A 12,488-nucleotide genomic window follows, 5' to 3' on the forward strand; every position below is an offset into this window, starting at 1 on the left:
ACCCTGCCACATACCTCTTGTGTCTGAGCCGTTGAATTGCGACTTTACTTTGTCTCTATACTGACGCTTAGCTTGTTTGATTTCCTTGCGGAGGGAATAGCTACACTGTTTGTATTCAGTCATGTTTCCGGTCACCTTGCCCTGGTTAAAAGCAGTGGTTCGCACTTTCAGTTTCGCGCGAATGCTGCCATCAATCAACGGTTTCTGGTTTGGGAATGTTTTAATAGTTGCTGTGGGTACAACATCGCCAATGCACTTGCTAATGAACTCGCTCACCGAATCAGCGTATTCGTCAATGTTGTTGTTTGACGCAATGCGGAACATATCCCAATCCACGTGATCGAAGCAATCTTGAAGCGTGGAATCAGATTGGTCAGGCCAACGTTGAACAGACCTGAGAGCGTGAGCTTCCCGTTTTAGTTTCTGTCTATAGGCTGGAAGCAACAAAATGGAGTCAGCTTTCCCAAAAGGAGGACGGGGGAGGGCCTTATATGCGTCGCGGAAGTTGGAATACTAATGATCTAGGGTTTTACCAGCCCTGGTAGCACAATCAATATGCTGATAGAATTTAGGGAGTCTTGTTTTCAGATTAACCTTGTTAAAATCCCCAGCTACAATGAATGCAGCCTCAGGATATGTGGTTTCCAGTTTACATAGAGTCAAATAAAGTTTGTTCAGGGCCATAGATGTGTCTGCTTGGGGGGGAATATATGCGGCTGTGATTATAATCTAAAGATAATTATCTTGGTAGATAATGCGGTCGACATTTGATTGTGAGGAATTCTAAATCAGGTGAACAGAAGGATTTGAGTTCCTGTATGTTGTTATGATCACACCACGTCTCGTTAATCATAAGGCATACCCCCCCCCCCACCGCCCCTCTTCTTACCAGAAAGATGCTTGTTTCTGTCGGCGTGATGCGTGAAGAAACCAGCTGGCTTTACCGACTCCGATAGCTGTCTCGAGTGAGCCATGTTTCCGTGAAGCAGAGAACGTTACAGTCTCTTCTGTCTCTCTGGAATGCTACCCTTGCTCGGATTTCATCAACCTTGCGCCCTCAGAGCATGCGCAGACCAGCTGGCCGGTGTGTTTACGGACATATTCAATCAATCCCTATACCAGTCTGCTGTTCCCACATGCTTCAAGAGGGCCACCATTGTTCCTGTTCCCAAGAAAGCTAAGGTAACTGAGCTAAACGACTACCGCCCCGTAGCACTCACTTCCGTCATCATGAAGTGCTTTGAGAGACTAGTCAAGGACCATATCACCTCCACCCTACCTGACACCTCCAATTTTCTTACCGCCCAAATAGGTCCACAGACGATGCAATCTCAACCACACTGCACACCGCCCTAACCCATCTGGACAAGAGGAATACCTATGTGAGAATGCTGTTCATTGACTACAGCTCGGCATTCAACACCATAGTACCCTCCAAGCTCGTCATCAAGCTCGAGACCCTGGGTCTCGACCCCGCCCTGTGCAACTGGGTACTGGACTTCCTGACGGGCCGCCCCCAGGTGGTGAGGGTAGGCAACAACATCTCCTCCCCGCTGATCCTCAACACTGGGGCCCCACAAGGGTGCGTTCTGAGCCCTCTCCTGTACTCCCTGTTCACCCATGACTGCGTGGCCACGCACGCCTCCAACTCAATCATCAAGTTTGCGGACGACACAACAGTGGTAGGCTTGATTACCAACAACGACGAGACGGCCTACAGGGAGGAGGTGAGGACCCTCGGAGTGTGGTGTCAGGAAAATAACCTCACACTCAACGTCAACAAAACTAAGGAGATGATTGTGGACTTCAGGAAACAGCAGAGGGAACACCCCCCTATCCACATCGATGGAACAGTAGTGGAGAGGGTAGCAAGTTTTAAGTTCCTCGGCATACACATCACAGACAAACTGAATTGGTCCACTCACACAGACAGCATTATGAAGAAGGCGCAGCAGCGCCTCTTCAACCTCAGGAGGCTGAAGAAGTTTGGCTTGTCAACAAAAGTACTCACAAACTTCTACAGATGCACAATCGAGAGCATCCTGGCGGGCTGTATCACCGCCTGGTACGGCAACTGCTCTGCCCTCAACCGTAAGGCTCTCCAGAGGGTGGTGAGGTCTGCACAACGCATCACCGGGGGCAAACTACCTGCCCTCCAGGACACCTACACCACCCGATGTCACAGGAAGGCCATAAAGATCATCAAGGACATCAACCACCCGAGCCACTGCCTGTTCACCCCGCTATCATCCAGAAGGCGAGGTCAGTACAGGTGCATCAAAGCTGGGACCGAGAGACTGAAAAACAGCTTCTATCTCAAGGCCATCAGACTGTTAAACAGCCACCACTAACATTGAGTGGCTGCTGCCAACACACTGACACTGACTCAACTCCAGCCACTTTAATAATGGGAATTGATGGGAAATGATGTAAATATATCACTAGCCACTTTAAACAATGCTACCTTATATAATGTTACTTACCCTACATTATTCATCTCAAATGCATACGTATATACTGTACTCTATATCATCGACTGTATCCTTATGTAATACATGTATCACTAGCGACTTTAACTATGCCACTTTGTTTACATACTCATCTCATATGTATATACTGTACTCGATACCATCTACTGTATCTTGCCTATGCTGCTCTGTACCATCACTCATTCATATATCCTTATGTACATATTCTTTATCCCCTTGCACTGTGTACAAGACAGTAGTTTTGGAATTGTTAGTTAGATTACTTGTTGGTTATTACTGCATTGTCGGAACTAGAAGCACAAGCATTTCGCTACACTCGCATTAACATCTGCTAACCATGTGTATGTGACAAATAAAATTTGATTTGATTTGTTGTCAAGAGACTGGACATTGGCGAGTAGTATGCTCGTGAGCCTACGGAGATGTTGCTTTGGTTTGCCGGCTGGGATCCGATCCATTGTCCTGGTGGGTAAAACACAGGATCCACTTCGGGAAAGTCGTATTCCTGGTCGCAATGATGGTGAGTTGACATTGCTCTTATATCCAGTAGTTCCTCCCGACTGTATGTAATAAAACCTAAGATTACCTGGGGTACCAATGTAATAAATAACATGGAAAAAAACAAAATACTGCATAGTTTCCTAAGAACGCAAAGCGAGGCGGCCATCTCTGTCTGCGCCGGAAGTCACTCCACTACAATACATGATTATATTTGTATTATTTCACAGTTTTGATATCTTCACTCTTATTCTACAATGTAGAAAATAATATGAATAAAGAAAAACCCTTGAATGAGTAGGTGTGTCCAAACCTTTGACTGGTAATGTATTTTTTTAGGACTTAACATATCATAAGAAATGGATAATTGTGCACAATACTCTGAGCCCCTTTTGCTTCAAGAGCACTACTTTCAAAACTGCTGGCTGAAATTATACAAAAGCTCTGGAGCATCACTGTTATTCAAGGACATCAAACATGATTTTGGCGCTCTTCAAATTTAGTCAACAAACACACCATTATCCATGATTCAAGACACATACCATCTTAAATTAGTTGCTAGGAGACTGCATCAGGCTTCCCACACACATTATTTTACACATTATCAGAGTTTTCACTTCTCTTTTGCTTTACTGTATCTCATTATTTTTTTCAATACAATATATTTGTATTATATGCTGTGAAACTGTGTTTATAGTTTGGGTTTTAAACTAACAAAGCCAATTCAATGTTGCTAGAGAGAAGAGAGATTTCACAGTATGTTAAATCAGACATCATCTTTGAACAACATGCAAATGGGGTAGGCAAATGGCATGGTATGGATGACCATTCATGGAAAATAATAGCAAATGTCAAATTCAATCATGCCATTATTGTTCTTGTTTCTTTATCCATAAGCTTTTGTATAAAATAATAGCACTTTATTTTTCACACCAACTTACCTTTAACCAATTGTATTATATGTTTTAGCAATCTATCTGAAGAATCCCTATCTACAGTAATTCCCTGACAAATGGGGAAGTCTTCCTTCTGTAGCTAGCTACATTGACGGTGGGTTGTGAACCCCAGACAGCCTTGTTAACACCAAAGCTGTGCTCCCTGTATCTTAAAGTTCAACCACCTACTGCCTTCCAAATGTCGACAAGCATCAGGGGCAAATCAGGGGCAAATCGCCAGAGAGCATGTACAATTTTACTTTGGTACGGAGCTTAACCTGGCTGGAGGGAGAAGCCATGTGGTTACTGTAGCCTATCATATGGCTTGAGGTTGTATTTTATCAGCATTTGTCTTGAAAAAAGAATGCATACCTCAATGCATATTTCATGATGACATACTACATCAATATAACATGACAAACCCTGTGGTAATATACAGTACAAATGCTAATTTCTATGTATGTAGTGTACATTTATATTTACTATCATTGTTCACAGGTAAATCTCTAACCGCAAGCTTCATATTGTTGATCTCAAGGATACAGCAGAAAGAATATAGAAAGGCTCCTTGGCACTAAATTGCAGGGCACTGTCACTACCTCAATCTGAATACTATTCAACAGTAAGTGCTGCTTATCCATGATGGCACTCTATTTCTTAGAGGTTACTGTCTTGATTAGCAAGATATCATCTTTAAGAGATTGAAAACTGAGATTAGGATTAACTGTGTGTTTAATCCACTCCAAAATCTAATGCCACGTTTGAATCGATTATCATTGGAAGTGTTATCTTAATACATTGATATTTTCATTCCAATTGAAGAGGCTGAACCTATGACATCTTATCTTTAAATGATCATTTCACAGTTGATGTTATTTGAATGTAGCACCATGTTTACATAACTACATTAAATAGTACCTGTAACAATAGTAAAAAATAACTGCTGACATAGACTTACATACAATATTGTATGATAAGGCAGCGTCTGACAGCATTGAATGCAGATGGTATGAGGTACCAAATTCCAGATTGGGAAAATGTTGCTAGGAGACCTGACATCAGCTATTTATTCCACAATCAGGCAGTATCCCACGTGTGTCCCTGCTCAGTATAAAGCCAGTGGGATCTCATCCTTTGCAGATTTTGCAACGAGGTTAGAAAAGTGTGAGCTCAACAGAGGTCTACCCTACTGTCAGACCCATTCTAACCATAGAAAGATCCCAGAACTCATCACCAGCTGAACCATTATTCACTTGATCATGACGCCCCAATGTTCTCTGGACAGATCAATTTCCTTCTCAGTAGTTCAAATGAATTTATTATACACAAGTTATCACCCCAAGGCTACATTTGAGGTGAGGGCCATTTGAAGAGCTTTTCACACATCAAGATGTTCCCTCCAGACGTGTGGAATTCTACGGACCTGATGTGGTTCAATGCGTCTGAGTTGAATGCTTCTCTGGAGGACCCGGAGGAGGGGGACCACCCATTCCTGACGGACGCCTGGCTGGTGCCGCTCTTCTTCGCCCTCATCATGCTGGTAGGGCTAATTGGGAACTCGCTGGTCATCTATGTCATCTCCAAACACAGGCAGATGAGGACGGCCACCAACTTCTACATAGGTGAGCAAGACTAAGGGGTTTCCCTTACAGTTACAAAGGGTCTTCCACTTATAACACACTGAACCTCATTGTTCTTGTGGATTGTCATGAACTGGAAAGAAACGTGTTCTTTGTGTGTGACTGTCACAGTCAATGTTATGTAAAGTATGTGGATCAGAGAAATAGTTTATTTCCACTGTAAACTAGGACTAATGACTGTATAATCTTGCAGCCTTAATTACTGTATTTTTTTTTTTTAATGACGACTGTACATGAATATTGTGGATAGTAACCTTATCCATTGTGTCTGTATGTGTCTGTCTGAATGCATCTATACAATACAGTACTGTAGCCTATACTAACAAACAACATATGAAAGGGATCATGTCTCTAAATTAAATAACAGATCTTGTTTGACATTGGAAATGTGTGTGTGGAGTGGAGATGTGCAAAATCAATGGATTTTGAAATATTATGAATTGACCAAGAAGGTGGACAGCACATCTTTGTGCTCATAAATAACAATGATGGTATCAACTTGTGTGTGTGTGTGTGTGTGTGTGTGTGTGTGTGTGTGTGTGTGTGTGTGTGTGTGTGTGTGTGTGTGTGTGTGTGTGTGTGTGTGTGTGTGTGTGTGTGTGTGTGTGTGTGTGTTTGAAATGACTGACTGATATCTCCCTGGCCAGCTACACTGGAACCTGTTTTTAATATTGAATCATATTGGTTTACTACTTCCACCTCCTGTGGACAACAACTCTCGCCTCTCAGTTGTTGCTATAAATGATGCAAGTCCATTCAGAAGAGAGCACCATTTTAGACAACTTTGGTACAATAAATCTATGTAATTTTATTACAGCTATACAACTAATCTGAAAGGAACATAAGTCCTATTGTGGCAGATGTCCTCACTATACCCCTGCAGGTCCTGTCCACCTGTATTACTAATAAGACCTCTTCTACATGTCAGTGAAACAGTAATATCTCACATCATTTCAAAACAATTATGTTTTCTCCCACGTTTCATGTAACCCCCCCCCCCCCTCCCCAATGTGTATTTGGCTTTCGGGAATTTTGTGAAAACAATTGGCTCTTTGAAGCCCATGCCAAAATACACTGATTTGGTGACATGCCTTTGAATTTTACAAAGCAAGTAATTTATTCAAATTAATAACTTTGACTCACAGGTTCAAATGGTTATTTTATGTTGCAAACGTTTGTTCATCAGAAAGAAATGAAAGAGTTCCCTTCTAACTGAGCTTATTTCCACAGCTAACCTGGCTGCGACAGACATCATCTTCCTGGTGTGTTGTGTCCCGTTCACAGCCACTCTCTACCCGCTCCCTGGATGGATATTTGGGAACTTCATGTGTAAATTTGTTGCTTTTCTTCAGCAGGTAAATCATTTGAATAAAACATATTGCCTCTGGTCACAGACATACAGTATCTGTTTTTATATTTGCATATTAATGATGGCTTTTCTCACCACAATGCAATTTGGGTATCATTGCCCTCAACTGGATCCCTGAGATACTTTCTAGTTCTATTAGTCTGAAAAACTGTTCTGGTGCCTGACTGTACCCAATTAAATTACGTAACTGCAATATTGAATTTGAGGTGTCATTTAATTTATCCAGTAGAGGGTAGAGGTTCATGGTCATTTTTTATGGGCAACTTTGTATTTTTAAATGCAATTTGAGTACCAATATGTGTATTTTTTCATATAAAAACAATCCATTTGAAACTCCCAATAAATCTAAATTCAAGGCTTATCTGAGCATCATTCACTGTGGCCCTACTCCATTTGGCGAGACCTCATTGGTTAAGACTGGTTGGTTATGACTCATGACATGTAAGGGATTGTTGCAAGTGAGTGATGAATCACTGTCTATATAAAGAATGTCCTTTTTCCATTTGAAAAAAAAAATAGACAATCAGTCCATCAGGCTTCTTGCGATTAACTACAGCTTCAATCAAGCAGGTTCGAAAGATTAAAACTAATCTGTTGGGTTGGCAAATGACTAAAGCTCTGAGCATACTGTAGATGGACTCCTACGCTAGGATCCAATCTCAGAAGTCATCAAATCTCAGATGTCACGAGTGTTTCAATTTCACCACAGTAAGGAGAGGGATGAATACTTGTCAGCACACTGCACAACATGTCTCTAGACTCTGAAGCAGTCAAGTACGGTGAAATGCCTTTCTTGCAAGCTCTTTCCCATCAATGAAGTAATTCAATCAAAGTAAGCAGTAAGTCAATCAAAAATACCTTTAAATGCATAGTGCAAGGTGCAAAAATAGACTTATGATTGAGCAAGGCAGAAGAGAGGTGTCAGCATCATGCAGTATGCTATAGTCAGAGCTCTCTCATCTTCATCACGTGAACCATCAGCCACCAGGGGGATCTTGTGAGCTTCGATAATACCCTATGTCAATACCACACATCCTCTCAGTAAACCATGGCTTTCACTGACATTGGAATAAGTCGGTTATTGAGCCACAGGATGTGACCAACACATTTCATTGAACTGAACTCCATTGAAACAGAACTTGCCATTGGAAATCTATCTGAAATGTGTCAATTTAAAGCACGGTCCCCCAACTGCTTTAAAAATAAAAATATACATTGTTGGACATAAAAGCCTAAAAATACCAAGTGATTTTAATTTTGGAAATCTGTTCAAAAGTTTTCCCATGTATAATAGAAAGACAGGTGATCGTATACAAATGATTGTGTTTCAGTCAAACATTATACCTATTTGGGCGGTCAATTTGCAGTCTACAAATTATTTGTCACTATTTTCCAGACCATCCACTCAAGACAAAATCATCCCGCAGCTGAATCTAGTTGATAATCTTTTGGTATGTCAGCATTGTTTTGACCCATCAATTAAAATATATAAGGTTGAAGTCGGAAGTTTACATACACTTAGGTTGGAATCATTAAAACTCGTTTTTCTACCACTCCACACATTTCTTGTTAACAAACTATAGGTTTGGAAAGTCGGTTAGGACATCTACTTTGTGCATGACACAAGTAATTTTTCCAACAATTGTTTACAGACAGATTATTTCACTTATAATTCACTGTATCACAATTCCAGTGGGTCAGAAGTTTACATACACTAAGTTGACTGTGCCTTTAAACAGCTTGGAAAATTCCAGAAAATGATGTCATGGCTTTAGAAGCTTCTGCTAGGCTAATTTACATAATTTGAGTCAATTGGAGGTGTACCTGTGGATGTATTTCAAAGCCTACCTTCAAACTCAGTGCCTCTTTGCTTGACATCATGGGAAAATCAAAAGAAATCAGCCAAGACCTCAGAAAACAAATTGTAGACCTCCACAAGTCTGGTTCATCTTTGGGAGCAATTTCCAAACCCCTGAAGGTACCACATTCATCTGTACAAACAATAGTACGCAAGTATAAACACCATGGGTCCCTGCAGCCGTCATACCGCTCAGGAAGGAGACACCTTCTGTCTCCTAGAGATGAACGTACTTTGGTGAGAAAAGTGCAAATCAGTCCCAGAATGACAGCAAAGGATATTGAAGATGCTGGTGGATACAACTACAAAAGTATCTATATCCACAGTAAAATGAGTCCTATATTGACATAACCTGAAATGCCGCTCAGCAAGGAAGATGCCAATGCTCCAAAACAGCCATAAAAAAGCCAGACTATGGTTTGCAACTGCACATGGGGACGAAGATCGTACATGGGGACAAAGATTGCACATGGGGACAAAGATCGTACGTCTGATGAAAGAAAAATAGAACTGTTTGGCCATATTGACCATCGTTATGTTTGGAGGATAAAGGGGGAAGCTTGCAAGCCGAAGAACACTATCCCAACCGTGAAGCACGGGGGTGGCAACATCATGTTGTGGGGGTGCTTTGCTGCAGGAGGGACTGGTGCCCTTCACAAAATAGATGGCATCATGAAGATGGAAAATTATGAGTATATATTGAAGAAACATCTCAAGACATCAGTCAGGAAGTTGAAGCTTGGTCACAAATGGGTCTTCCAAATGGACAATGACCCCAAGCATACTTCCAAAGTTGTGGCAAAATGGCTTAAGAACAACAAAGTCCATGTATTGGAGTGGCCATCTCAAAGCCCTGACCTCAAACCTTCAGAAAATTTGTGGACAGAACTGAAAAAGCGTGTGTCAGCCAGGAGGCCTACAAACCTGATTCAGTTACACCAGCTCTGTCAGGAGGAATGGGCCAAAATTCACCCAAGCTTGTTGAAGGCTACTCGAAACATTTGACCAAAATTCAACTATTTAAAGGCAATGCTAACAAATACTAAATGAGTGTATGTAAACTTCTGACCCACTGGGAATGTGATGAAAAAAATAAAAGCTGAAATAAATCATTCTCTCTACTATTATTCTGACATTTCACATTCTTAACATTAATTGGTGATCCTAACTGACCTAAAACAGGGAATGTTTACTAGGAATAAATGTCAGGAGTTGTGAAAAACTGAGTTTAAATGTATTTGGCTCAGGTATATGTAAACTTCCGAATTCAACTGTATATATCATTTACTTGGCCCTATTACTCTTCCATATCTTGAAAACTTGATTGCTGACATGCAAAATGTTTTGGGAGAGACAAACAGTCACATTTCATTTAATAAAGAAATGACATGGTTGCAAAAGCAGTCTTATGTGAAGGTTAGAAAATGACTGATGCTCAACAAAACTTCTACACAGATTCTAGTCCTCTGTTTAGATTTGTATTTTCATCAAAAGGACCAACTCTCTGTATGCTGTGTATTTTTGGTAGACTAATTGATAACTCACTCCCCCACATATTCATATATCACTGCTGCTGTACAGTGTGCAAGTGGGAGGATTCATTAAATCAGACTTTGTGAACTCATTTTAATATCCGTTGTAATTCTCAGCTTAATTTTTTTATATATATATATAGATGTTTACTATTTTCTTAAATCCTTTTTACTTGTTCAACCCACACGCAGTGCTCCTCTTCGTTCAAGAGACTCCTGCATTCTGACCCTACATTATGACAAGAGTAGGGCACTTCGGATCAATGATGTACACCTGGTCAGTCTCTCTTTCGCACTTCAGTGAGAAACAAGGGCGTTGGATAGATCTCAAGTAGTGTAGTTACTGAACTGGGGTCACAAATCCTACTCTCCAACAGCATTATGTTGTTTAGAACCTGCTAATCTGTTATCACGGATGGTAACCAACTGTCAGAGGTTTTCTTTTTAATCGGGAAAGGATTTCAAACTCAACATTATTTTATGAATTATGTGTGAAAGAAACTTCATGGTTATATTTTTATCCTGGAAATGGGACAAAAACTATGGGCATGACACCTAACCCAGGAGGACGAGTTAATAATGATTTGAGATAATGTCTTTCTAAAGTTACATTTTCTCATTATGCTCATCATTAATCATTCATTCCCAGTGTGATGGCAGGCAGGTGCCATTTATTTACATAACTTTTACAGCATGTCTCTTATGTAAAATTGTTAATATGGTTTCACCTGTGAACAACCCAGAATGAAAGTCATTATTTTGTTCTTCTTTTTTCTTAGGTGACTGTTCAGGCTACATGCATCACCCTCACTGCCATTAGTGGGGATCGCTGCTATGTCACAGTGTACCCTCTAAAGTCCCTACGCCATCGCACTCCACGAGTCGCCATGATCGTTAGCATCTGTATATGGATCGGTAAGTCACATGCTAGCATTCCTGAACCAATTGCAAACCATTGATTTTGTCTCAAAGCATCATGAACACGTCTACATTTTCTATAAAGTTAAACTAATTCAATGTTTGTCTTTTTTTAAGGTTCCTTCATTCTATCCACCCCGATCTTCATGTACCAGAGGATTGAGGAGGGCTACTGGTATGGACCGAGACACTACTGCATGGAGAGGTTTCCCTCTAAGACCCTGGAGAGGGCTTTCATCCTGTACCAGTTCATAGCTGCCTACCTACTACCTGTCATTACCATCTCCTTCTGCTACACACTCATGCTGAAGAGGGTGGGCCAGCCGTCAGTTGAGCCAGTAGACAATAATTACCAGGTATGGAGAGACTATTACTTTGGGTGTTCTTCTTTATGACTTAGTTTAAAACATCAATAGGTGCACTCCTTTGTCAAGGTTACACAATGAAAGCATGAGTTCATATTTGGATCCCTTCCAAATTGCAGGTATACTACAGTATGTCATTAAAAACCCTCAGCCGGTGACCATGTTTTGAACTACATACAGTGTAGGTCATTTCGAAGCCCGTCACAGTAGTAGTGAGTTAACTTCAACATTTCTACCACAGGTCCACCTGTTGTCTGAGAGGACCGTCACACTGAGGAGTAAGATCTCCAAGATGGTGGTGGTGATTGTCCTCCTTTTCACCATCTGCTGGGGGCCTATACAGCTCTTCGCCCTGTTCCAGTCCTTCTACTCCAACTACAGGGTCAACTACGCCACCTATAAGATCAAGACCTGGGCTAACTGCATGTCCTACGCTAACTCCTCCATCAACCCAATCGTTTATGGCTTCATGGGAGACAGTTTCCGCAAGTCCTTCAAAAAGACTTTCCACTTCCTGTTCAAACACAAAGTGAGAGACAGCAGTGTCACGTCACGCACGGCTAATGCAGAAATCAAGTTAGTTGCTGCAGAGGAAGGCAACGACGAAGGGAAATGAGCCTTGGGCTGAGTGAGCTGCTGAGGGGGCAAAGCTGAGTGAGCTGCTGGGGGGGCAAAGCTGAGTGAGCTGCTGGGGGGGGCAAAGCTGAGTGAGCTGCTGGGGGGGCAAAGCTGAGTGAGCTGCTGGGGGGGGCAAAGCTGAGTGAGCTGCTGGGGGGGCAAAGCTGAGTGAGCTGCTGGGGGGGGGGGGGGGGAGCTGAGTGAGCTGCTGGGGGGGCAAAGCTGAGTGAGCTGCTGGGGGGGGGCAAATCTGAGTGAGCTGCTGG

The 12,488-nt window shown here is 41.8% G+C and overlaps 1 protein-coding gene across 2 annotated transcripts; it reads left to right on the forward strand.

Annotated features, from left to right (window-relative positions):
* The first annotated feature begins 1,852 nt into the window (after window positions 1-1,852).
* LOC110508183 (G protein-coupled receptor 54) lies at window positions 1,853-12,220 on the forward strand. Of its 2 annotated transcripts, XM_090226098.1 has the most exons (6): window positions 1,853-1,865; window positions 5,326-5,544; window positions 6,793-6,917; window positions 11,101-11,236; window positions 11,357-11,595; window positions 11,846-12,220. In XM_090226098.1, exons 2-6 carry the CDS (start codon window positions 5,349-5,351, stop codon window positions 12,218-12,220), a joined length of 1,071 nt encoding a protein of 356 aa, XP_090082224.1. In that variant the 5' UTR covers window positions 1,853-1,865; window positions 5,326-5,348. The 2 variants fall into 2 exon arrangements, with proteins under 2 accessions (XP_090082224.1, XP_090082223.1); XM_090226097.1 differs by lacking the exon at window positions 1,853-1,865 and having other exon boundaries at window positions 5,313-5,544.
* Window positions 12,221-12,488: the final 268 nt, after the last annotated feature.

The sequence above is a fragment of the Oncorhynchus mykiss genome, chromosome 28 (assembly GCF_057628025.1).
Source record: "Oncorhynchus mykiss isolate SJ-2025 chromosome 28, ASM5762802v1, whole genome shotgun sequence".
NCBI lineage: Eukaryota > Metazoa > Chordata > Actinopteri > Salmoniformes > Salmonidae > Oncorhynchus > Oncorhynchus mykiss.

What these genes read in the sequence shown, in the direction of transcription:
- LOC110508183 (XM_090226097.1), top strand. Translation starts at nt 5,313, where the DNA reads ATGTTCCCTCCAGACGTGTGGAATTCTACGGACCTGATGTGGTTCAAT. An exon ending in GGCCACCAACTTCTACATAG is followed by an intron (nt 5,545 to 6,792) that starts GTGAGCAAGACT and finishes TTATTTCCACAG; the next exon opens with CTAACCTGGCTGCGACAGAC. An exon ending in TTGTTGCTTTTCTTCAGCAG is followed by an intron (nt 6,918 to 11,100) that starts GTAAATCATTTG and finishes CTTTTTTCTTAG; the next exon opens with GTGACTGTTCAGGCTACATG.